Source organism: Hyperoodon ampullatus, assembly GCF_949752795.1.
Source record: "Hyperoodon ampullatus genome assembly, chromosome: 11".
In the NCBI taxonomy this organism is placed as follows: domain Eukaryota; kingdom Metazoa; phylum Chordata; class Mammalia; order Artiodactyla; family Ziphiidae; genus Hyperoodon; species Hyperoodon ampullatus.
Window position 1 is genome coordinate 72,602,059 of NC_136924.1, and position 27,663 is coordinate 72,629,721.

Sequence of the window (27,663 nt, forward strand, 5' to 3'; positions counted from 1 at the left end):
AGAGATCCGTTTTTTATGGATTACAGATTCAATTTCTGTACCTTTACAGGAATTAGGATACAATTCTAGTTAAAAGCAGGGTGGCTAGGAGACTGGAAGCTCCATTTATGTAGCACTCTATATAAAATGGAGTGAACATCAACTATTCCTATAAACTAATTGCGAATTTTCTCATGGAAACCAGGGTAAGGGTGGGGGAAAAGCCACAAACCATTCCTTGGTGCAGCTTTTTAAAAATGGGCAGAAGGAGAAAATGAGAAAGCAATTGCCCACAATCTGTAGTTAATTAAATAGATTTATAGAGATGTAATTTTCTTTTACTTTTGTAATTGCTGCTGTTTGACTATAGTCAGCTTTCTGACTTATTAAAACATGATATACTATATTATGCTAATATATCGGATTAACATGCATTTCATTTATCAACTTTATACACTAAATACAAAGTTCAGGTAGCGAGGAACTTTCAAAGTTTTAACAGCATCGCAATTAAAGCAGCTTTGACAATCATTTGCATCATGATTAACACGAGTGAGGAATGCCGTGTTATTTTACGGGTCATCATACTTGGCTTCTGATAGTCTACAGTTTACTCGGGCATTTAAGACATGTGAAAAAGGTAAACACAAAGGTAACTTATCAGGGAGGCTGACTTTGACGCCAGACTAAACATGGTTCAAATCCCAACACTATCACTTCAAACAGTGACTTTAGGCAAATTGCTTAACCTCCCCGAGGCTAAGTTTCCTCATCTGTAAAATGGGACTAACAATACTTACTTTACAGAGTTGTAAGTGTTAAGAGGTAATGGAGCCAAAGTGTTAAGTGCAGCCCTGGCACATGGTGGGGCCTCAGTAAATGGCAGTTGGTGTGAGTATTGCAGCTGTTCTTGCTGTTAAGGGTAACACAGGTCAGCACCAATGCTGAATATGCAAAAGGGGAATGATATCCAAGGGGAAGGTCTCAGAGGTGGGCTTGAAATGAACTTGAGCAAGTTGGAAGGTCAAGTAGGACGCAGAAATCAGAGAGAAGAGAGGCCACTGCAGAGTGAGAGAGCAGTTTAAGCAAAAGCACTGAAAAGCTCACTTCTGTCGAGTATTAGAGAACCATGTCAGCATGGAGGGGACAATGACAGCTGACAAAGACTTTAACACCCTCATGCCGTCATCTTTCAGCAGCCCTACTCCTCTCTTTGATATTAACAATAGAGGTTTTCTTGGGAATTCCCTGGTGGTCCAGTAGTTAGGACTTGGCGTTCTCACTTACGGGGCCCCGGGTTCGATCCCTGGTCCAGGAACTAAGATCCTGCAAGTCACATAGCACAGCCAAACAAACAAACAAACAAGAACCAATTGAGGTTTTCTCAATATTATTTAAATGCTACATAAATGCAGTACAAAGGGAAATCCTTTGGCCTCCTCTTCCAGACTGTTGCCCAGAAGCTGCTCTCATGTAGAAATTCATGATCTGTCGCTTGATGTGTGCTGCCGAACCTGGACATCTAGATACTAAGGAATTACTGTCAATATTAGGTACGATACTGATATTGTCGTTATGTTAAAAATAATGCTTATCATTCAGAAATGCATACTGAAATATTTATAAATGAAATTAAATGATGACTTGGACTGTGTCAAAATGATATGCGGTGGTGGAGTGAGTGAGGATATAGATGAAACATGATTGTCTGTCAGTTGGTAACTGTTGAAGGTAGGTGATGAGTACATGCTCATTCCTTATACTATTCTGTTTACTTTTTATGTATTTGAACTTTTCCATCTAGAGGAAGAAAAACAAAATCAAAACCCCAAATCCCTGGAAATCTGTATGTATACCTACCATGTTAATTTTAATTGCATAGATTCATCTTTGTTTATACACATTCATACATTTAGAATGGGTTTGACCTCTCCTACAAGGTCAGAAAGTCATCAGTATTATCCTTTATCCCCCAGGGGGATTCCAGGGAATTGGTGTCTGGGAATGGAAGGTGAAACAAATTTTCTTCCATTCTGTCTGGACAAATTAGATTTTATTTCTTGCTAATCTGTAGAATGCCAGGCCCACCTACAGTAGTCAGACAAATGGAAGAAGCTTCCAAACACACAAAAAGTCAAGTGCAGAGAACTAGGTTGGTTGATTCCCAATACAGAGCTCAGCTTGATCTTAGAATTCCTGAAATAACTATACTGCAAATGGCTGATTCCTAAATACTGAAGTCCATCACCAGAAGTTCAACACAATCAAAATCAATATTATTTCATCACACTAACACACATTTAATCATTATTCTACCCTTGTGTAGGCTAAGTAGCTATAGATTTAAAGTATTTCATAATATATATTTTTCTCTTTAAAAGTTGAATTGAGGGCTTCCCTGGTGGTGCAGTGGTTGAGAGTCTGCTTGACGATGCAGGGGACACGGGTTCGTGTCCCGGTCCGGGAAGATCCCACATGCCGCAGAGTGGCTGGGCCCGTGAGCCATGGCTGCTGAGCCTGCGCGTCTGGAGCCTGTGCTCCACAACGGGAGAGGCCACAACAGTGAGACGCCCACGTACCGCCAAAAAAAAAAAAAAAAAAGTTGAATTGAAAAGTAACAACAAACTATCATATGTAATCTGAAAGAACAAAAACCAACTTAAAAACTATGTCCATTCTACAGAGTAGTGGAAAGAATTGGAGTTGGAGCCAGTAAATCTGGGTTCAAGGTCTAGGTCTACCATATATTAGCTCTATGGATTTGTGATTAGTTAATTCTTATGAATATCAATCTCATCTCCAATCTGAAAGTAATAATAGGAAACTTACTACACACTTAGTATGTGACAAAAACTGTTCTAGAATTTATGTATGAATCAATTAAAACCTCAAAATGACCCTAGGAAGTGAGCATTCTCTTTATTATTGTCCCTATTTTATAGATTAAAAGAGGTGAGTAACTTATTCAAGGCAACTTGGTTAGTAAGTGATGGAGGCGGCTGCTTTCAGAACTCAACTCTTAACCACCTGTGCCTTCATGATACTCCCTCCACAGGATTGCCATGTGGCTATAATTAAACAATATATGGTCAGTATAATATATATTTTATACTCTTACCTACTAAACAAGGTAGGTGAAAGTATTTTACATACTATAAAAGCACAAGACAAATATTAGAGTATTATTTTCTTCCTGGGAAAGACAACAAATATTCCTAGGCATTACAGATTTAACCAGGCATAAAAAGGAATGGTACCAAAATCTTAATGCCAATGAATAATAGAAAAACTATGTCAATAGCTCTTAAACTTCAGTGTGCATTGATTCACTTTGATATTTGTTTAAAATCAGATACCCTAGGCTCCACTCTTTCTAAATTCATTATATATGAGGTAGAAGCCAAGAACATGCTTTTATAACAAACTCTGCAAGAGAGTTTAATGCCAGTAGCTTAACAGACATTATTGAGAAATAATGGCCTGTGTTTAAAGCCATGTAAGTGTTATGGACTGAACTGCATCCCTCTAAAATTCATATGTTGAAGGCTTAACCACCAATACTTCAAATTGTGACTGTATTTGGAGATAAGACCTCTAAAGAGGTAACTGAGTTAAAATGGGATCTTTAGGGTGGGCCCCAGTCCAATATGACTGGTGTCCTAAGATTAGACACAGACAACACAGATGGACGACCATGTGAGGACATAGTGAAGTAGGCATCTGCAAGCCAATCAGAGAAGCCTCAGAAGAAACCTGCTGATAACTTGATCTGGGACTTCTAGCCTCCAGAACTGTGAGAAAATAAATTTGCTGTTTAAGCCACCCGATTTGTGGTGTTCTGTTACAGAAGCCCTGGTAAACTAATACAAGAAGCAACATTTTGAGGTGGAAATAATAGCTGATATGGTGATTTGGTAATTAAAGCTCTTAAAATTTTTTTAAATTAAAGACAGAGGAATGAGCCATGTATAAAGAGCTAAAATTTTTTTTGCCTTTTGCTCTAGGCTGATTAATAAGTACCTGAAACTGACTAACAAGAAGTCATATGCCACTAAGATATTCTTCCTGTAGGTAAAGTTCTCTACGACTAGACTCCTTCCCTGGGCTCCATAACTTACCCATAACACAAGGAGAATAGATCATATTTTTATGTACATTCTCCCACTAAAATAGTCATTTCATTTATTAATATTTGTCTGTTATCATCTACCTATTCATCCATAGATCCACCCATTCATCGCCCCATTCATTCATCCATCTACCCATCCAGTTAATATTTATTGAACACCTACCATGGGTTAGATGCCATTTTAGGTACTGAAAAACTACTTCTTATTGGTGGGAAGATAAAAATCCCCCCTAATTTCTAAATGAAAACTCTACAGTTTCATTTAAACAAACTCAAATGTCCTTAGGATACATTCAGGTAAGGAAATAAATGAAGTGGTCCAGGGGGATTCCAGTGAATTGGTATCTGAAAAGAGAGAAACCACAACTCAGCTCTAGAGAGTTCTAGGCAGACTGGCCGAGTTTTGCCAGATCTTCCAGTATTTTAAGAGAATCCATACATCTGGTATTTATGTGAATTTTCTGCTCAATGCTGGTGAAATAATCTGAAATTTTCACAAACATTACGTGAGCCAAACAAAACATGTCTATTATTTAGACCAAGACACCCCCAGGGGCCACTTTGCAGCCTCTGCTCTAGATTCTGAGGACACAGTGTTAACAAAAGTGTTGAGTTCTTCAATATCTGTTACCTTCATAATCTATTTCTGATGAATTCACAACTAAATAATTTGGCTTTCAATTTATTACAGTTGTTGCATTGACCATTTATGACCAAACACACCTGAGAGAGGCAGCGCAAGGTCTTCACCCAAGAAAGAAGTGGTAAAGCTCTGTCACCACTTTCATCCTGACCTTCTTTCACCTCTGTACAAGACTACAAGGGCAGAGACCATGCTTTTTTTGTCATCTTTATAAGCTCACCAATCACTGCCTGGTGTAACTCCCTGCAGCAGTATCCATGCTTGATAAATGTTTGCTGAACTGAAATTTTTTTTTTTTTTTTTGCTATACGCGGGCCTCTCACTGTTGTGGCCTCTCCCATTGCGGAGCACAGGCTCCGGACGCGCAGGCTCAGCAGCCATGGCTCACGGGCCCAGCTGCTCCGTGGCATGTGGGATCCTCCCGGACCGGGGCACGAACCCGTGTCCCCTGCATCGGCAGGCGGACTCTCAACCACTGCGCCACCAGGGAAGCCCTAGTTGAAATTTTTGATCTTTAAGGTCATGTCTACATTATGTTATTTTAGATAATTTACCAGGAAAAACAACCAGACAAATCACACTTGGAATGATACAGAATGATTACAGAGATAATCTAAGCAACTGTTGTACCTCCAGCCAAATCATGCCTTGCTCTCACTCTATTTTACTCTGTACTGGTAAGATAGGCATAATGGAATAAGAAAAGCACAACATATTTGAATGACTTTTTTTGTTTGAAGTTATATCTCAGACTTAATATTATGCTACTAGTTGATCCTGCTTTAATAACAGTAAAATATGATTTGTGACACTCATCTTTGTAGCTTAGCAGTTAATATAGAGGAATACTAGTACTTTCTCTTAACTTAAAAGAAAACACACATGTCCTTAAAATATAGAAAGCAGAAAAAAAAAGCTGACAAAAAATAAATAAATAAAAATATTCTCCCTGAAACATTAAAAAAATCGTAACTTAAAAAGTTTATTTAAATAAAATTATTTTAAAAATATAGAGAAACCCAAGTAGGGGTATACCATCACACAAATAAGTATGAAAAAATTATTATTATACAAACATCACTTTTGGTCAAATTTCATTCTTCACATTTGGCATGGAGCTCACAAATTTTGTGGTGAAAAGTATATTTGTGGTACTGTAAAAAGTAACTCCTTAAGAAAAATGATAAGACACTGAACACTAAAAATTGGGTATACTGACTAAGTCTTTTTTTAATTAAACATAGTCAATAAAATGCAAACATTTCTTACATTTCACAAATGTCTCTGGACTTGAAACACCTACATGCATAATTAAACTCAAAACATATTCTAACTAGTAACACCCACAGTGAGTCCTTTTTCATCAATGTTTTTTCCAAAAAAGTAAAACCTCTGGGTTAAATCAGTATATTCTGGCTTAATGTCTTCATCTCTTCTCCCATAATCTTCTGATGGCTCACCTGTGTTTAAACATCATTCCGCTCCATTCAATACAGACACCTTATCAAATGTAAAGAACACATCTGGAAGTTCTACGTCATAAATTTCACAGTATTAGCAATCTGAGTGTTCACATCTTCATATACTAAGAAACCAAGAACTTTATAACTAAAAACTCAGCCACTTAAACTCCTGAAAAATGTTCTAATTATGTGGTTGATTTCGGTCTCTCTTTGATTCCCTGTAAAAACACAACCACATTCTTAACAAGTGGTGTCTCTTTTCAATTCAAGTTCCTGCAAATCTCAGAAATTATCTAACTTTCCTCTGAAGTAAGTCAAGTGATGTAATTGGGCATTCTTAATTAGTAAGAGAACAATTCATTGACTTATTACCAGGACCTAGTCACATTTCCTGACCTTACTGTAACTGCCCTGATAACGGACTGTTCTCTCACCTCTTCAAAGAACTATAGCTAAAGAAGTGATCTTTGTTCAGGTTGAATGTGAAAGAATAGCGAGGACGACACATTTCTAAATTTAACTTCTGGAATTTTTCAGTTAAATTTGACTTTCTCCATGAAAGTAAGGCTTCTCTATTGCAACAAATAAAGTTAACGTTAAAAGGAAGACTAATGAAGTCATAAAACGTCGAAGTCATTAGAGAATTCCAAGCACATCTGAAGGTGGCTCTGGGGATTAAAGAGGTAACATGCATCGCAGCCCCTACCTAAGTAGGCACTTGGCTGGAACCTGGACCTGAATGACCAAGTCTAACACTCTCATTTTACAGATAAGAAAACTGAGGCAGGAAAGACAAACTCTTACCACATATGCATGGAAGGGTTTATCAAAAGTGAACAGAAAATGATTGACTTAAGGTGCAGAGTAACCAAAGGATGATCTGTGATATTGGCGTGGTTTTAGTTACACAAGTGATAAAAAATAATTTTCATACCCTCATCTCAAGGGACTTTTCTAATTTCCCCCTAAGAGTGACTCTATTCCTGATGATTTTATGTCCTGGTTCCAAAAATAAAACTAAGTTGAGGAAAGTCATATCCCTAATCATTGCACTTCCATTATTTATTCTAAAAACATTTACTTAAAATTATTCCAGGGCTTGACAATTTAATGCAATGGAAGCTCAAACCACATCACTTTAACAAATTCCCTCCACAGCCCACAGTTTCTCTTTGCTGCTCTCCCCGTTTAAGTGGCTAGTCCGCTGTTTTCAGCTCTAAGGAAGTCTCTGAAAGTCAACCAAGCTGCTTCTGGCCAGATCTGAGGAGACTAGAAATCTTTGTCAATAGTTATCTTCACAGGTGTTTTTACCTTTATTATTATTATTATTTTGTATGCCTGGAACTCAAGTGAAACATCAGCTTGAAAAGGCAGGGCTCAGCCGGAAGTGGCCTGGCCGTCCAACTGCACCTGTCACTTTTTACCTGTTTGCAAGACCACAGTTTTCTCTTCTCCATCCAGAGACATAATACTGAAATTATAGATGGTTCCCGCTTGTAAATCCTTGGGGTTACATCCATAGGTGGTGTTGTCTATCCGCACTGGGTGGCAGCACGCGACCCTCGACGTGTCACTGCTGCAGATGAGGCTAAAGTTACAGGGTGACGCCAAAGTTCTCCACTGGAGAGACACGGACCGGCTGTAGACCCTGGACTCCGTCAGGGTGAAGTTGCATCTCACTGGCTCCCCCAGTCCAGTCTGCAAAGGAACCAGAACAACAGCTGAAGCCCGCTGTCTAGACCTGCCCAGGGACGAGTCCGTAGCAAGCTGCCCAAGCTGCTCCACTCACCCCTGGCCCCCAGCCTGAGCCCATCCATCCTTTCGCCCCCCAGCCAGAGAAGAGGCTCTTAGCCCAGGGGGGTGGCCACCTTCTCCCTAGCTGCTTTTTCTCCGGAGCAGCTGGAAAGAGAAGGTGGCTTGTTGCCTTTGACAGTGGCACGAGCTGTCAGTCTGGCTGGGGGCTCAGAAGAGGATGGCTCATTCTTCCCCAGGGAGAGGAAGAAATTCTGCCACCTCCCTCTCCAAAACACAACCCAGCAGACCAGAGAGCGGAGTGGGCATTTTGTCCTCGGCGGGGAGGGCCGCGTCCGCCCGCGGGGACCTTTTCTCGGGCCCCTCACCTGCAGCAGGCTCAGCGCGGTCCACAGGGCCAGCCCGGCTCCATGGCTCCGCATGGCGCTCAGTGGTTCCCCCTAACTCGACCGCTGGGCTGGGACGCGGGGCGGCCCCGACGGCCGGCGGAGCGGGGACCACTTGTTGCTCGCGCTCAGCGCGCCCCGCGGGCGCAGAGCGCTGGCCTCCGGGCTGACCTCGCGCGGGGGCCGCCGCCGCCGCCCCTGATGCTGCTGCCGCCCCGGGCCGGCTGCGGACGCGAGAGGCGGCGGGGGCCGGCAGCGCGCCGCCCTTCCCACGCTGCCATTCTGACCCGCGCTGCCTCGCCCCGAGCCCCGGCCGCGGACTTCCGCAATCAAAAGGCAATTTCCTCGTCTCCCGGCAAAGGAACAATGCGCCGACGAGGGAGGGAGCCCCGAGGAGCCAACGCCTGAGGCTGCCAAGGGGGCCCGAGGCGGGCCAAGATGCCCCCGCCTTTCCCTCCAGGGGTCCCGGCCGGGTCTGCGGAGCTCTGCCTCCTTCTCCGCCTCCCCGCCCGACTTTCACTTTTTCCCAGTCCGTGGTCCTCAACACCACCGTCTCAGCAGCAATAAGACTTGCGCGCTCTCACTTTCCATCTCCGCACCGCGCCCCCTCCCTCCCTCCCTTCCTCCACACCCTGCGTCTGCCGCTCCTATCTTCCTTCCTATCTTTTTTTTTTTTTTTTTTTTTTTTGCGGTACGCGGGCCTCTCACTGTTGTGGCCTCTCCCGTTGCGGAGCACAGGCTCCGGACGCGCAGGCTCAGCGGCCATGGCTCACGGGCCCAGCCACTCCGCGGCATGTGGGATCTTCCCGGATCGGGGCACGAACCCGTGTCCCCTACATCGGCAGGCGGACTCTCAACCACTGCGACGCGAGGGAAGCCCCTTCCTATCTTCCTCATCTGCTTTCTCCAGGGCCTCTTTTCCCAGGATTAAACTTGACCACAGCAGATTTCCCTAGGTCACCTCACTCTTTCCTGAAGTCTTTTATTAGAGTGCTTTTGCCCTTTTCACCTCAAAGCATTCATTCGTCCCAACGCGTATCCCCCTGACACCATCAAGAGAAAAAGACCCCGAAAGGATGGTGTCCATTGTCAACTTGACCTTCATTTTTTCCTGCCATTCACTTTCCCCGTTCTCTTGTGTAGAGGTCTGTGCCCTCCCTAAATCTTGTGCACATGGTGCTAACCAAGAACAAGTATAATCACCACCAATCGTCCAGCCCACAAGCAAAGCAGTTTCATCACTGACCATCCAGTAGTTAAAGTCATTTCATCCATAATTGTCCAAGCAATATAAGAAAGCAATACGAACTCTCGTTTGTGGAAAATACGCTTGATGGCTCAGCTTCCCACATATTACAAGAAAGTGAAATTCATTTAGTTTTTAGCACTAACTTTATGCTAACTTTTAGCAACTGCCTCAGTACCTGAGTGATCATGTATCTGAAAATGGATTTTAAAAGAGTTCCTGATAACCGAAGAGCAAAAATGTTTAATTAGTCATAGGTGATAGTAGGAAAACATTGCGACAACCTTAATAATGTTTGACTGCTTTTCTTTGGGTGCCATCCCTGACAACTGCCGGAAGAGAGGAGATTTTTCAAAACAAAACACTTGAGCTACATCAATGGGAAGGATGGCATATTCTTTTCTTTTTCAAATAGATTATACATAAAGCTATATTATTGATTGCTATATCAAAGGTACCTACTTGGAGGAAAAGCAGAAAAAAATGAAAAAGTGAAAATTATTGCAATTCTTTTTTTTTTTTTTTTTTTTTTTTTGCGGTACGGTGGCCTCTCATTGTTGTGGCCTCTCCCGTTGCGGAGCACAGGCTCCGGACGCACAGGTTCAGCGACCATGGCTCACGGGCCCAGCCGCTCCGCGGCATGTGGGATCTTCCCGGACCGGGGCACGAACCCGTGTCCGCTGCATCGGCAGGCGGACTCGCAACCACTGCACCACCAGGGAAGCCCTACAATTCTTTTAGAAAACTTGTGTTTAAAAAAATTTTTTTTAATGAAAGGATGAAGTTTCTACTCCTTCGAAGATTCTATGGGCTTTTAATCTGCAGCCAGACTAGAGATCTCAAATTTCTTTTTCAAGTTACCAGACACTCAAAGAAGGTCAAACCTAAAACACGTGTGTATTTCTGGGAAAATGGAATCTTTCTTATTTCTCTGCCCAGGTCACTTGTCTTACCAGAGAACTTTTGCCCTCTGTATTTTGCCCCCAAGTTCAATGACTTTTCACAGCCTGGCATTCCTTTTGGCATCATCAGAGATACTCCTCTTCTCTCCCCGTTAGAGACTGCAACCCTACAGGCTGCCTTCAGCCTTTACAGGGGTCTTTTTAAGCTTTGTTCCTTTTTAACATTACCGTTTTCTTTCCTGGCTATGTTCAGAAGACAATGTGATTTCCTCGTCTGTAAAACTGGAATAATATCTACTCTAAATACTACCCAGAGCTATTATGAAGAATAAGATCACATATGTTAAAGCACCTTTGCAAACTTTAATGTGCTGTCCAAGTGTCAGTTTGCCTAGTGATAGGTTGCATCCAAATCACACAGTTTGCTCTCTTTCAAATTCATCCATCACATAGGTCCCACTTACCTAACTTCTGCTGCCCATCCTTCTCTTTGTCAAAAACCAAAGAGGTTTTTACATTTTTCTCATAGATTGCCCCTCAGAATTGAAACATTCCCTCTCAAATTCACTAAATACCTCTGTCCTTTGCAGAAATCTTCGATAAATCCTGTCTTTTTCAAGTTCTCCGAGGTTTCTCACATATTTTTTAAATTACATGTTACCAACCTATTATACCTTAACAGTTAATTTTAAAATAGTATTTGATATCCTATACACTGTCTGACTATAATGCAGTATACTGCCTTATAGTAGAGGCAACTGCAACAAAAAGGCAAAATGTGAAGAGGACTGGGCTTCCCTGGTGGCGCAGTGGTTGAGAGTCCGACTGCCGACGCAGGGGACACGGATTCGTGCCGCGGTCCGGGAAGATCCCACATGCCACAGAGTGGCTGGGTCCGTGAGCCATGGCCGCTGAGCCTGCGCATCCGGAGCCTGTGCTCCGCAACGGGAGAGGCCACAACAGTGAGAGGCCCACGTACCGCAAAAAAAAAAAGAAAAAAAAAATGTGAAGAGTACTAATCAAATAAGGCAATAACAAAATATCCTCATAACACTCTTCAGATGCTTCCAAATTCTGTTATTAACAGTGACCTGCTAAAAATAACCCTGGGAATAAGAATTAGAAAAAGAAGGAGCGATTTCTTCAAATACAATTATTTAATTTTTGATCTATCAGAGAGACATGTACATTTAGGGTCTTGTGCCTTTTATCTATTTTGATATCAATGTATATGAAGAATTATAGCAATCTGTGAAGGAAAGGACTGGGAGTCAGAGATATTTCTTTCCCAAAGGTATATAACTGCTGGTTCTTTTTTTGGAGAATCTTAAGGCTCACAGCAAAGCTCCCAATTAATTAGTGGGTCCTAAATAGCCTATAGGAATGAACATACTATGAAACAAGGAGAGAAAGTTTAAACTCAGGTTTTTACTGATTACCTTTTAAAAGCTGATTTACCTTTTAAAAACACTTATATTAATATGAAAAATTAGAGAGATGTGTAATAGATTCAAGGCAGTAAGAGACTGGGAAAAGCTGCCAGATAACATCTCTTCCTAGAGGAGTTTATTTGAAACTACTCTACAAAGTACAAATAAGATGATTCATTTTATTCTTTGTTCTCATCTTTGTTTGGAATTCCTCAACTTCTTTGAACCTATTTATCCTGTGTAATGACACTACATTTGCTTTAGAAGTTACTGCATTCCAGGAATTTGGAATCAGCCTCTCTGTAACTTTTCAGGGGACAACCTCTTCTCTTTGCCACTAGGAAACCTTTCGCAGACTGCAGGGGAAGGGTGGGACTGCTTTCGGTTAGACATGAGTGCCTAATGTTAAACCCTTGGTTAAACAGCTGCCTTTTAAACAAATAGTCATAACAATTAATGAATAATTGTTCTAATTTATATATTCATTAATTATGATTTCATGGATGAAAGCATGGCTCTTATCATGTCATGAACATACATGTTGAATGATACAGCGGATCATCAGGGGTCCCAGGGTCACACTTTGAGAATTGTTACTTTACATCAGGGTTTGAGCTGGGTGCAGAGAAGGTTGGGGGATGAAGCGAGAGTGGATTGGTAAAGTTGATTGGTTAGTTCAAAATCCTCACTCATCACCTAAAAGGCCTTTCATGGCCTGGCCTCTGCTTACCCCATGCCTCTCTCCTGCTTGCCTCCTAGGCTCCAGTGGCCTGGGTCTAATAGTTCATTTACTCATTCATTCAGCATATATTGACTGAGCACCTACCGTGTGCCAGGCCCTGGTTTAGGTTTTGGAGACACCCCCAAGAAGCTGACTTTTTCCTGCCCTAGGGCCTTTGCGCCTGCCATTTCCTTTTCTTGGACCACTCCTGCCCAGGAGGTCTGCTTAGCTGTCTTTCTCCCAATCTTTAGGTCTCAGCTTAAACACATCCCTATGGGGCCAGGCCCTTTCTGACCTCACAGGGGAAAAGTGTGCTGTTATCAATCTTCATCTCAGCAACCCATTTATTTAATTCTGAACATTAATGACACTTGGTAATAATCCAATTATTTATATGTTTGTATACTGTCTGCCTTCCCTGGCCATGTGGAAAATTACTTTAGGGCAGAGTCTTTGTCTGTCTTGCTCTTCTTGCACAGAGTTTGGCATATAGTGGAGTTTCAACAAATATTTGTTGAGTGAGTAGATGAATGAATGAATGAATGAATGAGTGAATCGTTGTACCTGCTCAATAAATATTATCTGAATAAACACTGTAAACAAGTCCTTCTAGATATGTTCCTGCTAGATGCCTCAAATATCATCTTGAAAGGGAGGGAGGGGTGGAGCAAAGGAATAAAAGAAAGGAAGAAGAGAAGATTGATTTTGAAGAGAAAGAGGTGGGAACAGATGAGTGGGAGGGAAGATGAAGGGAGGAAAAGGAGAAAGGGAAAGGAGGTAGTAACCTTTAGGACAGTGGTTCTCGAAAGCTAGTATCAGCATCATCTGAGAACTTGCTAAAAACATAAAATCTTAGGGCCCTACTACAACCTGAGGCATTTGAAATGTTCTGGTGGAGCCAGATAATCCCTGTGTGTGCCTCTGTTTGTATGTGTGTGTGTGCCTGTGTATGTGTGTGTGTGTGCGCGCCTGTGTATGTGTGCCTGTGTGTGCCTGTATATGTATGTGTGTGTCCTGTGTATGTATGTGTGTGTGCCTGTGTATGTGTTTGTGTGCCTGTGTATGTGTGTGTGCCTGTGTGTGTGTGTGCGCGCGCCTGTGTATGTATGTGTGTGTATGTATATGTGTGCCGGTGTATGTGTGTGTGTGTATGTATATGTGTGCCTGTGTGTGTGTGTGTGTGTGTATTTAACAAGCCTTCCTGCTCTAGTTGGTGAAAAAGAGCTATCCAAATTCCAAACAAAAGCCTTAGATTGCCAATCCCCTACTCTAAACCCTGATCCAGTTGTCACTTTATATTAAAGAGAGTTAATGATATCTCATTCTTTTAAATTTCACTGAGCTCTCTGGTTACAAGAAGCTATATAGATGATTTAGAAGATCTTGAACAGTTTTAGAAGGTGTCAAATAAGTAAAGTGGTAATGTAATATATGATAATATATTTTGTATAATATAGTATATATTTTATATTGTATATCTATAATATATATTATATGCATAGTTTGATATTTATAACTTCTCAATAAAGTACAGATGCTAAAGGGAAAAAGGTCAACATGCAGCAAACTTAACAAATGTTAGATGACAGGCCAGTTCTGATGCCTTTTGTTATGCAACACTCATGTCTGTTTCCCCAGATATTTTTAAAAAGAAGAAAGCCTAGCAATTAGGGAATGTGTCAGTTAAAAACAATTACAAGATGGCAAATCCTTTTCTCTGTTTCAATCTGAAACTGTTTCAATAGTACATTACAGGAAAAGTGAACACGATTTTTATCCTGCAGCCGTTGTCATGCATTTAAAAAGAGATTTATTAAAATTTAAGGTAAGATAATTTTGATAAGCAGTTTTTAAAAAAGGACCGTGACTTTTGTGTTTAGAGATACTGTATTGGGATATTTATATTTCAAGGAATCTTTCTAGCTTCCTAGATTGTAACCTTCCTAGGTCATAGCTCTCCTGGAAAATGGAAATTATACAGGCATTTGGGGGTGGCTTAATGAGGGGGAGGATAAAATGAGAAAGTGCATGTTATATTTACAGCACCTCCCTGGCTAAAGGATGATAGTATGTTGGATAGTGTGATGATTAGTACTAATAATAGTATATGAATAACAACAAATGTTAGAGAGTATGATTATTAGTACTAATAATAGTAGATGAATAACAATAAATCATGGATGCTGAGCATCCAGCAATGCTAGAGAGAATGACAAAGTCCACAGACGAGAATGTCTTTCTGAGAACATCCAAATAATAATAAATTACCATTGCTGTCAATCCCATACTCAAGAGAAATTCCTCAGAAGATCAGCACAGAAGACATTTACCGCCTGCTCTGACTGTTGGCAGTGCCAAGATTTTTTTTTAAATCCTGGAAGGGAGGGGTGGGAGTGCTGGATGTGTCTCTAATAGCAGCCCCACCATCTCTCCCAGGCACATCTCTAAGGTTTCTTGGTATTTTTTTTTTCTACATCAATTTTTTTTTTTTTTTTTGCGGTACGCGGGCCTCTCACTGTTGTAGCCTCTTCCATTGTGGAGCACAGGCTCCGGACGCGCAGGCTCAGCGGCCATGGCTCACGGGCCCAGCCGCTCCGCGGCATGTGGGATCTTCCCGGACTGGGGCACGAACCCGTGTCCCCTGCATCGGCAGACGGACTCTCAACCACTGCGCCACCAGGGAAGCCCTACATCAATTTTTTTACCCTCTTCCCTTCCCCCACTTTTTTTTTTTTTAAATCTGGAGGAAATGCGCTTTGCATAGCTTTTGTCAGAGCTTTGTAACTGTACACAGACGAATGACTTAAAACCAGATGTGACTGTAAACGAATCACTTTTCCAACCTCAAGCACTTCTGCTGCATCTTCATTCCCACGTTTCCGGTGCTACTACCCCACCCTCGGAAATGAGTCAGCCCACACACGAACTGAATCAAGGCGTTAATGCGGCCAGTGGAGCTGCCTGTATGGGAGTGACTGCTATACATTCTGGTTTCAGGAGCAAGGTCATGATTCTCATGACTATCCAAGCCCTAGGATAGTAAATAAACAAAACATGGCTAACATTGGCTTTAAGGGAAAGGAAAATAAAAACAAAAGAAATGATCACACATCTCATCTCCCTTAGACAGTGATGATTGGAGGGTAAAGATTCTGTCTTCTTTTTTTCTGTGTATCATGTCATTAGAACATCATTTCCCATGAATTCACTGGAGCTCACAAACAGAGGGCTCCCTATTTGACCAGCACATGCGCCTTTTCTGGCTTTTATAGTGTGATCTTAATATAGTTTTTAAAAAATGGAATAAGCAGGTAATGTTGAGAAAAATAGGAGATTTTAAAGGGGAAAAATATCTGGATTTTTGACTTTTCATTAAAAAAAATAAAAGATGGAGGCATGGGCTTCTCTGGTGGCGCAGTGGTTGAGAGTCTGCCTGCCGATGCAGGGGACGTGGGTTCGTGCCCCGGTCTGGGAAGATCCCACATGCCGCGGGGCAGCTGGGCCCGTGAGCCATGGCCGCTGAGCCTGCGCGTCCGGAGCCTGTGCTCCGCAACGGGAGAGGCCACAACAGTGAGAGGCTCGCGTACCGCAAAAAAAAAAAAAAAAAAAAAAAAGATGGAGGCGTGCTGGGCCAGCATTCTGCCCACCTGGTCCACACAGCACGTCTCAGAGTCCCCTGAATGTTGAAGCTGAAAGTGATCAAGGTGGAAGATCAAAGGATCTTACCATGCTTTTCAAAAATATAATGATAAAAACCATCAGCTAGATTAGAAACCTCTTGATGGAAGGAGTCATGGCTCTTCGTTATCTCCCCAACATGTCCAGGTTGTGGAGACTCAATGTCTATTCATCTACTGACAGTAAATATTCACACCTCACCACTAAACAAGGACATGACTAAGTACTGGGGAATCTTAAAAGCGATTGTATTCTTCAATTGCTCCAATGCAGACCTGGAACCCTTAGCATCACAGAATCCAATAATACTTAGCACCTAAGCCTTAGGATAAGCTAGTGCCCAAGCAGCCTCTGACTCCATGGAAGACCGAATCCTTCTAGAATAATCCAGAGGTCATTGGATTCAGGCCACCAAGGTCAAAACTCTTAGCAAAGCATCTAACTGTGGTACCCTCTCCACAGCTTTGCTGCCCTGGGCTGGAAGTACAGCCTTGCACAAAGAGGAGCAAACACTGGGCTTCCCTGGTGGTGCAGTGGTTGAGAATCCGCCTGCTGATGTAGGGGACGCGGGTTCGTGCCCCGGTCCGGGAAGATCCCACATGCCGCGGAGCGGCTGGGCCCGTGAGCCATGGCCGCTGAGCCTGCGCGTCCGGAGCCTGTGCTCCGCAACGGGAGAGGCCACAACAGTGAGAGGCCCACGTGCCGCGAAAAAAAAAAAAAAAAAAAGAGGAGCAAACACAAATGTTCACAGACACACAGATGAAGGGCAACCACCTGGTAAAGCTACACTGGTAGTGTGTGTTCATTGGCCCAGATCTATTAGAGATCCAGATCAGAAGAGCTTTGAAGAAAAAACAGGTACCTCCTGTGTACTTTCCAAATAAAAATTACCCTAGTGGTGATCTCATCTGGATTTAGCAATGGTAAGATTCTGTTGCCAGCTCCCCCTAAGGGTGGAAAGGATGAAAAGGATCTTCCCTTCAAAGACAGCCCCTGGAATTCATAGCATTTCCCCTTTCAGTGACTTTTCACCGTATTTCATAACTGGTTTGCAAAGCTGTTATTCTGTGAGTGGAATGAATATGTGGGCACAACCAATATGTAACTGGAGTAAATTACAGGGATTTAAAGTACTTAGCAATCTTTTCCAGAGTTTCTTTATCTTATCTTCATACTTATCATCCAGCTCATCCACCAGTTCTGACCCTTGGATTTACTGCTCTTTCTTGCAAATTCATCATCATTTCTCACGGTGTTTGCTCTCCTCTCCCCCCATCCATCCCCTCTCTCCTCCTGGTCCCTGAAGAAGATGGACAGGTCTTTGTAAGTCTGAGCCACTGGTCTAACTCAGGAGCATCCCTTGGATGCTAACTCAGGAGCATCCCTTGGATTCTACCCTATAAAAGCCCTTAAGCAAAATACTCTTTTTATTTTTTAAACTTTTTTGTTTGGAAATAATTTCAAACTTACAGATAAGTGGTGAAAATTATATGGAGTGCTATGACATATCCTTACCAAGACCCACTCATCTTTTTTCTTTTAACATTCCCCCACATTTGCTTTATTATCATCTCTTTCTCTCTATATATGATACTTTTACCTAAACCATTTCAGAGTGGGCTGCATATCTTCTGAATTAAGTGTGTAATTTCAGTAAAGATATCAAATTTAAGAAACGCAAAATTGATATAATGCTTTAATCCACAATCCATATTTCAACTTCGCCAGTTGACTCAAGCATGTCCCTTTAGCATTTTTTGTTGTTGTTTTTTCTCTGTTAAGGAGTCCACCCAGGATCCTGTGTTATATTTAGTTGTCAAGTCTCTTAATCTACCATAATCTGGAACAATTCGTCAGCCTTTAAAAATGATTTTTATGGGGCTTCCCTGGTGGCACAGTGGTTGAGAGTCTGACTGCCGATGCAGGGGACACGGGTTCATGCCCCGGTCCAGGAAGATCCCACATGCTGCGGAGCGGCTGGGCCTGTGAGCCATGGCCACTGAGCCTGTGCGTCCAGAGCCTGTGCTCCGCAACGGGAGAGGCCACGACAGTGAGAGGCCCGCGTACAGCAAAAAAAAAAAAAAAATTTTTATTACACTGACTGTTTTGAATGATACAGGTTAGTTATTTCTATGGTACATGTTTTCCTCCATTTGCATTTGTCCAATGTTTCCTGATGAGTAGATTCAAGTTATAGATACATCTCCAGAGGAACTGTTCCTCTTCTCTTGTGTTCAATATTTTTTTCTAACAGGTTGACTATTCAATTATTCTCCAATGGATCGTAAACATAATTGCACATTAGAATCAATGGAGAGATTTTTACACTCTGGTGCTGATGTCCTATGTCAGTAAATTCTGATTCAGTAGGTCTGAGGGAGAATTTTGGAACCTGCATCTTCAAAAAGCTTCCCGGGTGATTCTGATGTATGTAAGACCAGGGCTGAGAGCCACAGACTTCCTATCTCAATTTATACATCCTGGTTTCTCCTTCGATCTCATTTCCCCTCCTTTGCTATGTTCTCTCCTCTCTGCATCAACCCTCATCTGGGCTTGACCTCATCTGCTGAGGGAAACCCATGTGTCAGAGAAATACTGGCAGGTTAAAGAGCCCATTTCAATGCACATATTCTGTTTTATGGTTGCATTTTATGTGCATATGATTTATACTGTGACAAAATATGAACCCAGTCTTTTGGTGCACAAAATGGAGAGTCAGGAAAATCCCCTATAACTAATAGAAAATGAAAGAAAAGAAAAATCCTTGAGATTTTAAAGCCAGGGAGGGTCGAGCGAATTGTAAACCATATTATGCTGTTGGCACATAGTAATCCATAATAGTGGGCCGTCTGAGAGAACTGCAGCCCTTTGTCAGAATTAGACTTGAATGATGCTAATTATAAATTAGGGTCTTCAGGAACACATCCCTCCCGCAATATCGTACCCACCAGAATGGACTTCCTGCACTAGGGGCAGTCTCAGAAAAGTCTGTTTATCTTTTAATCCCATTCACTCTAGACAATCTAAGAATCTTCCCTTGGTCATGAGGAACCATTAGGAGATGGTGTGGGGTGTTTTGTTTTGCTACATCTTTGTACTTCTCCTTCTAGGTGTTTGTCTCAGTGAAGGGGAATATTGTCCCATCTTTAGTTCTGGCCACAGAGCACTGGTGGCAGTGGAGAGACTCCCCTGTGTTTAAGTAGCACAATAAAGGGGTCTGGGGTGGGAGGAGGTGGAGGTGTTTTGCATTTGCCACCGCACTTATTTGGAGACGCACGTTGGTTTGTGATGTCTCTGAGGGCCAACTGGAAGGAAGCACAGAGCCGTTAAATTCAGACCAGCACCACAATGGCTATTCATGAACTGAGGAAATGTGGTCTGTCTCTCGGGCCCAGGCCAGGGCAGGGTGGGGAAGGGAAGATGGGGGTGTGCCTTCAAACCAGATTGAGGGATGTTGAGTAGAATCAGAACCAGCCTGTAACATTTTTTTTTTTTTTTGCGGTACGTGGGCCTCTCACAGTTGTGGCCTCTCCGGTTGCGGAGCACAGGCTCCGGACGTGCAGGCTCAGCAGCCATGGCTCACGGGCCCAGCCTCTCCACGGCACGTGGGATCTTCCCGGATCGGGGCACGAACCCATGTCCCCTGCATTGGCAGGCGGACTCTCAACCACTGCACTACCAGGGAAGCCCCCTGTAACATTTTTAATGCATGTTCAAGGCTTGATTCCTTTGAAAGCATTTTCACATAATAACGCTGGTCCATCTGGTTCTTAGAGCAACCCTGTGATGCAGGCAGGGTAGGGGTGATGAAACAACAACAGGAAGTTAGTATTGCTTGCTAACATTATTGAGTACTTATCGTGTATAGCCAAGGCACTAAGCACTTTTCTTAATCAGATTTTAATCCTCACAACTGTTTTATGAGGCAGATAGTGTACCTTAATTATCCTTATTTTAGAGAGGAAACAAGTATGACGAGTAACTAGTAGATGACACCACTTGAATTTAAACCAGCTTTCTCTGACATGAGAGCCCTAGCTCTTTACCGCTTTATCAAACCGCCTCCCCCGAGGTCACATGGCTGAGAGGGGATGCAGACTGGACCTCTCTTGAGAGTCCACTGCTCAAATGATAAATGGAGGCTGCTCAGATTTTGATGCTAAACAAAATTCCAAGGCCTGGCTTCCCTCCCTTTGGAGGACACTTCTGCACATTTAACTCTTCCTCTTGTATCCCATGCTCAGGTCCCCAAAAGATTGACTTCCTGCTGCCTCCAGCCCTGCCTGTCTCTCCTTGCCCATAGGGAATGGCTAATACATGCAGGTCACACTTCTCACACCTACCTCTGGCCTGATCTACAACTCGGCTTGTGCACAAGAACACAGTATATCTTTGTGGATGTGGTACGCAGGGATGCCTGGCTGAGGGCGTGCACAGGTGCTGAAATCCAGCTGATGTTCCAATACAGAGTCTCGTGCATTCCTGGTGGAACCATGTGCCTGGAACCCCTTTTTCTAGAACGCAAAAAGCCTAGAGTCTAGCAGCAGTTCTCTATCTCCCCAGGCTCCACTCAACCACCCTGGGACCCATTCCTTCAATATTGTACACTCTGCAAAGTCACAGCAGGAGCCTGGAATTAGATACATTAATTTCTGCTACTTGATTATTTAGCTTTTATGGCACCACCCCCTCTTACCCCCTCATGACACATGCACAAAAGTGCCATCAGTGGTGGGAAACTAAGGCATTTAGAAAGAAGTCCATGGGACAGATACTATGGGTGAAGGACAAGATTTATCTCGATCAGTGGTTCTGGAATTTAAAAGTACACCTCTGTGTGACTTAGAGGGCTTGTTAAAACACTGATTGCTGGGCCTTACAGCCAGAGTTACTGATTCAGTTGGTCTAGGGTAAGGCCCAAGTGGTTGCATTTCTAACAAGTTCTGAATCTGGGTCCATACTTTGAGAACCACTGAGCTAGATATTTCCTGACTCATACTGTAGACAAGCTTCTTGTTCCACCAACTTTGTCCTTGTAAAGACACACACTGCCACATAATATTGTGATGGTAACAATAATAACAGTAGTAGCTAATGTTAATTAAACACTATTTTTCCAGGCAGTACTGTAGGCACATGATACATGTTGATTCATTTAATTCATGTCCAGGTTGAGAGAAGGAGAGTTTTGAAGCCATGTACTGGCTCAGGTTCACAACCTTCCAAACTGGCATAAGACTATGTGAGGAAAGAGAAGGAAAAGGAAAAAGGTTGTGAAAATGCTGCTCCAAAGAGAGTCAACTTAGGACAACTTTGCAGTAGCATTAATGAGTGATGCTGTATTCCAAATCATGTCCTTTTGGCATTTACCTTCATTAGTAAGAGCTCTGTGCAAGAGAATAAGGTGACTAGATGTGCAGGGTGTGTGTGTATGTGTGTGTGTGTGTGTGTGTGTATGTATACTCTCCTCCTTGCTCTGCTATTCTTTAATCATTTGACCTTGGGTGAGTCCTTGCCTCTTTAAGTTTAAACTAGGCATCTACAAAATAATAATAATAAGAAATTAATAAATACTATGGTAGATTGTTTAATGACCACATATTCCTCCCACCCAATATGTATACCCCTTTTCAATGTGACTTTGCAGCTCTTCCCTTCAAGAAGCGGGGTCTGTTTCTCCACCTTAAGAATATGGCCTGGTTCATGATTCCGTTGACTGGTAGAATGTAGCAGAAGTAATGTGTGGTTACAGAGCCTAGGTCTCAACAGGCTTGTAGCTTCCATGTTTCCTCTCTTGCAAAGCTTTCTGAAACCATCACGTAAAGAAGCTGGTATAATCGAGTGGAGGATGAGAGGCCAGGTGGAGAACCAAGCCTGCAGCCACCATCAACTGCTAGCCATGCAAGAGAGGCTATTGTGAAACTTCTAGCTCGACGCTGAATGCAACTGCAAGAGTGAGCCCAGGTGAAACCAGCGGAGGAACGCCCTCGCTCCCTGCCCTGACCAACAAAACCATGAGAAAAATAAGCTGTCATTGTTTTAAACTACTAAGTTTTGGGGTAGTTTGTTACACAGTGATGGAAAATACATACAAGTACCCACCTCCCAGAGTATATAAAGGTGCTTAGCATAGTTGCTGGCACACAAATTTTAGCTATTATTTTTATCCCCTAGATTCTCTTCTTTGCAAATGGTGTATAGCATCTCTTCTTGTTTCCCTCCTCATAACTCAAAAGAACTCTTGATGCAAGGGAAGACACAAATACATTCCACTTTCTCATTGAAAGTGTTTTGTGATATCCCACCCTCCATTTCCAATCCTATGTTCCAGTCCTAACTCATCCTTTGCTTGTGGATCGAGAACACTGTGGTCACTTCATAAATGTGAGTTAGTAGTAATGACATTGCCTTTCCAAGCAAAAGGTCTTAGTATTTCAGTTCTTATTCTTTCTTCTCTCGATTCCTCTTTCTGGTCAAGTGTGCTAAATTCTACATAGTGGCTACATATGTATGGGGACAAAAGGAATGACAGATAATCTAATAGTGTCAGTGATTAAAATAACAAGTAGGAACTAGTGTCTGTTTCTGGATGAAGAATGCATTTGAAAACATGTGTTTGAAATGTTCATCAATATATGTTCAATATCTGTGTGTGTGAGAATTATTACAGGGCTCTTATACTGTCTAAGTCTTTTATTCAGTCTTAACAGATTGCTGATCCTATACGCAATGATTTTGACAACATTGTGCTCTCTATGTGCTTTTGTAACACCATCTTTATTATTTATTTTTCACATGCCCCACAATGTCTGGCAGACAGTAGGTGCTCAATAAGCAAGTATGGAATGTGTGATTGGATTGAAGTGATAAAATTCCCAAGTTTCTTAAAAAATACTAATTTTAGGTGAAAGTTGAAATCACTTCTAACTTTCCATCCTGTCCCATCTCAGCTCTTACACATCTCTCCCTCCCCACTCCCCCACCTCCTATTGGTTTAACTCCTATACTCCGTGAAGCTCAGTTCAGATATTCCCTCCTCCAGAAGACATTAACCTACTGCACACCTACTAAAACCTCCTCACTAGTCAGGAACCTCTCTTTTGTATTCCACACAAGTCCATGTAATCTCCATCTCCCTCAACACCTCAGCAGATGGTGAGTTCCTTCAGGGCAACAACTTGTCATTCATCTTTGTGTCCCAGTAAAAAATAGCAATAACAGCTATTCCTTCTTAAGTGCTTACTAAGGATCAGGTACTGCAGTAAGCATTTTACAGGCATTGTCTCTCCTGGTCCTCACTACAGCCCTAAGAGGTGGAGGTTCATTTTATAGATGAGGAAACTGAGACTCGGTCACCAGCTAGTAAGAGGCAGTCAGACCTTTGACCTCAAAGCCTGAGTTCTTAACCACTCTGTTCTGACACTAGTTAAGTTCTCAGGAAATATTTGTTGGATGCATGAACATTTTCCAAAGTCACTAGACAGTCATCATTGCTTCCTTCTCCTTTTTCTTTCACACATTTTTTTTTCTTTTTGGTGGTGGGGGGCAGTTGAAGGGCGATTAAGAGATGAAATGGGGGAAATTAGAAAGGAGAAAAAGGAACTGGATAATTAGCCCCTGAATGAAACTATATATATATATATATATATATATATATATATATATATATATATATATATATATATATATAGTATTAGATAATAGAAACATATTAAATACTAGATACACACAAACTTCAAATATTTAGGCAATATAAAAAACATGGTTACTCAGCATGACCATCACACCTTGGCAGTAGATGGACATTGGCAGTAGATGCATCATTTGCTACCCAAGTGGTCAACAATTCCACCCACTTCTATATCACTTTAATCAACTCAATACCCTAGCACTCCATCCCATTCTCCCCATTCCATTTCACTCCCCTCTGCTTAATTTCACTCCACTCCATTCCATTCCATTTCACTCTCCAGTTCCACTCCATTTTGCTCCATTCCACTCTACACCTTTCTTTCCCTTTCCTTTCTACACACCTTTAGTAAGCATTAAGCATTATGTTCAGGTGCTGGAGCTACAAAGTTGAATAAATACAGTCCCTACCCTCCAAAAGCTCACATTCAGATTTTTCCTATCATCACTGATAACAGACTACTCCAACTCATGGCCCAACTACAGTAAGTCAATCCAAAATCCTCCCAAACCAGGAGCTAGCTGATAAAGAAAATAACTGACACACAAAGATTTTCTTTACACAATTCCAAGCGATTAAGTTGAACAATTTTTATTCCTCTCTAATACTCTTCTAGGTGTTGAGGTAGAGTACCTTTCAAAATTACTTTTCAAGGACAGAGATTTTACCTCCCAAGTGACCCATTTTTACTTTTCAACGTATTTAACTACAGCTGTTTATAACAGACTATTATAAAGTAAATGCTCCCACTAAATCAAATGATGATCTAGCAGGGTTGCCTCACCTAAGGCATGAGAGTCATGGAAAACTGCGGTTTTAGAAACTGCCTTTGGAACGAGCATAGCTTTTATACATTCAGCTTCCGAGGACATAGTTAAGGTTTTGCCTGAGCTTCAAGAAAAAAAATGGAACGTGAGATCTTGGGCTGCATAGTCATTCTGGTGCTCCATCTGGGAGCTCATATAAACTTTAGAGTGAACTTCACTTTAGAAAAATACTAAAAATCAAAAACCAAAAAACCCTACAGAGTAGTTGCCACAGCCCAAGGCTGCAAACCCAGGTCTAGGGCTGGACCACGTGGGCTCTGTAACACGGTGCTGGATCGGCCCCCAGGAATGGTATGCCGGCAACAGAGCTCTAGACCTGGCTGTCCTTGACTCATCCCAGTGAGCCTGGCCATGTCTGGGAGCTTTGTGTGTCTTTGTTTCACAATGGTCCGACTTGGGCAAAGATGGGGAAATATTCTTTTTGCTAAAAGACAATGCTTTAGTGTTCAGGCAGATATGTCTCTATTGTAGTTTTTATTCAGCATGTTTCTTATTTGACACAGTTTTTGTTTTGTACTAGTATCTGTCTCTGTCTCTATGTGTATATCTGTATGTATACTGATAAAAATTAGTACATATATACTGATATCACTACATGTGTACTGGTATGTATCAGTACATATATATATATATACACACACACACATCAGTACAGAAAAAATAGATATAAATATTTAAGCTCAGCTATAAAAATACTTTTATAAACTGATGTTAGAACGCAGTTTTAGCTGAGGCAAAATGAACAAGTGCTCCACCAAGAAGAGCTCAATTTCAAAACAAGTGGTGAATCTCTCACTGATATCAGTGGTTGAAAGGGCTCAGGACTTGGAGATTTAGGGAGAGCACAGTGCCAGTTCATGATGGCTTCCTTAAGTAAAAAGTCTCCTGCTCCTTTTTCCTGTCTTCCCTTCCCACTTTCCAAGCCCAGACAGATCTGAAACCATGATGATCAAGCTAGGAGAGGTGGGTAAAGAGCTGAGTGAGAAGTGAGAGAATTTGAACATACTCCCTTTCCCTTATTTCAGGACCAAACTTGGTGGGGTGATGGGAGAGGAGAAGCTAACATTTCAACTGAATTCAGAGTTTGGGTTATTTCCTGATATGGATATTTTTGCTAATGGGTTGAGAGTGAGTGTTGAATTTTAAAGTGATACAAAGAGTGTCCAGAAAAGTCATGAGGCCTTCTGAACTTCTATTCAGAGGCAAGGCAAGAACTATGTTGAGGGGAAGATATATGGTACTGGCTCTATTTGTTTTGTCATCAGTAATGAGGTATGTGTTCACTAGTCAGGAGTCATGTGCAATATTCATTTCTGCACAATACAAAAGAAACCAGAGCACTAAAATGCATGTCATATGCACAGTGTTGGGCTTTTACTCTCTTTAAATTATTTGGGTTGCTTATTAGGAAACAGCTAAATATTGCCAAATGAAACCTTAAGGTTTTTTTTTTTTTCCTTTTTTTGCGGTACGCGGGCCTCTCACTGCTGTGGCCTCTCCCGTTGCGGAGCACAGGTTCTGGACGCGCAGGCTCAGCAGCCACGGCTCACGGGCCCAGCCGCTCCGCGGCATGTGGGATCTTCCCAGACCGGGGCACGAACCCGTGTCCCCTGCATCGGCAGGCGGACTCTCAACCACTGCATCACCAGGGAAGCCCAAAATCTTAGCTTTTAAAATTTGTTTTAATTACACTGTTACTGTCTAAAATGATAGCCTAAAACCCTGAGTGGAAAGCAAAACTGAAGAGATGAACACCTGAAATGGAAACACTATGTGACCAGACTCTATGGCTGTGTCATTGCTGCTTCTCAGCCATTTATCTGTCCTGTTGTGGATGCTGATGTGAAATTGCTATGAGACTCAGCTTATCCTCCTCCGTGTTCACAAATCCATTATAGTGATTGCTGAATCTTCCATTGCTTTGTGACTCTCTCCGCTCCCTTATAAACATAAACGATTTTGAAATATATCCAGGGGGGACCTGCAAGGGACTGATTGCAATTTCTATTTCCTGGTTTTAGGTTATTGTAAGCCTATGAACCCTGACGTCGCTTCAGAAATGTGGCCAACCTACAGGAGTGCAGTTATAATTATCTTCAGCTTATAAAGGTGTAGCAATTTTAATTCTATCCCAAAGATTTTCTCATTACACAAAATGCATTCATGTACAATTAGCACCCAGGACACAGAGTGCCTGATCTCCCACTTGAGTAGCAGTATTTCCAGCAAAGCAAATCTTCTCAACCAATGGGCTTTCTGAGACCGTACCAAACCACACTCCATCCCCTCCCCTCTCGCCTTACCTCTTCAGTGGTGCTGGAGAAGGGTTGAGTAGTCCAGGGAACCCAAGATGTAGTTCCAGCCATCTGCAGGTTGGGGTGCTGCCTCTGGCTGCTGTTTTGGCTGTAGTTTTCTGTAGTACTTCTGGTGAAGGTCTCTGTGGTATTACTAATAAGGTGTCCCGGGCTATATGGAAGTGCATTAAAAGTAGTGGGGATTTGGGGAGGAGTTGTGTTTCTAGTGCTCCTTACTGAGACTTCTGCTCCCAGGCCAGCTGAGGTAAAGAAAGGACAGTTGCTAAAATTACCCTCATGTTTTAGGGATTCTTCACATAAAAGCAATTTTACTTAGAAAAAGGCCGCTTTAACAATGGGCATGTAGATAAGCTTCAGTTATATGAAAAATAGAAGATACTTTGAGTATGACCATACTCATTTGCCCTGTCCATTTCACCCATCTATCAATTTTATCCATCTATTAGTTTTACAGGGTGCAGGGAGAGTTGTGGAAACTGTGCTAGCAGGGCTATAACTGTGC

General features: G+C 42.2%; 1 protein-coding gene across 1 annotated transcript in view; it reads right to left on the minus strand.

Moving 5' to 3' along the window:
* Window positions 1-27,663, minus strand: part of PTPRB (protein tyrosine phosphatase receptor type B) — a gene marked incomplete at its 3' end in the record, with an annotated part of 114,212 nt that overhangs the window by 75,716 nt on the left and 10,833 nt on the right. Inside the window, exons 3-4 of the mRNA XM_079714194.1 lie at window positions 27,150-27,400; window positions 7,639-7,912 (exon numbers count right to left, since the gene is read on the minus strand). Of these exons, the coding sequence (XP_079570320.1) occupies window positions 7,639-7,912; window positions 27,150-27,400 (525 nt within the window). The remainder of the gene's footprint in view (window positions 1-7,638; window positions 7,913-27,149; window positions 27,401-27,663) is intronic.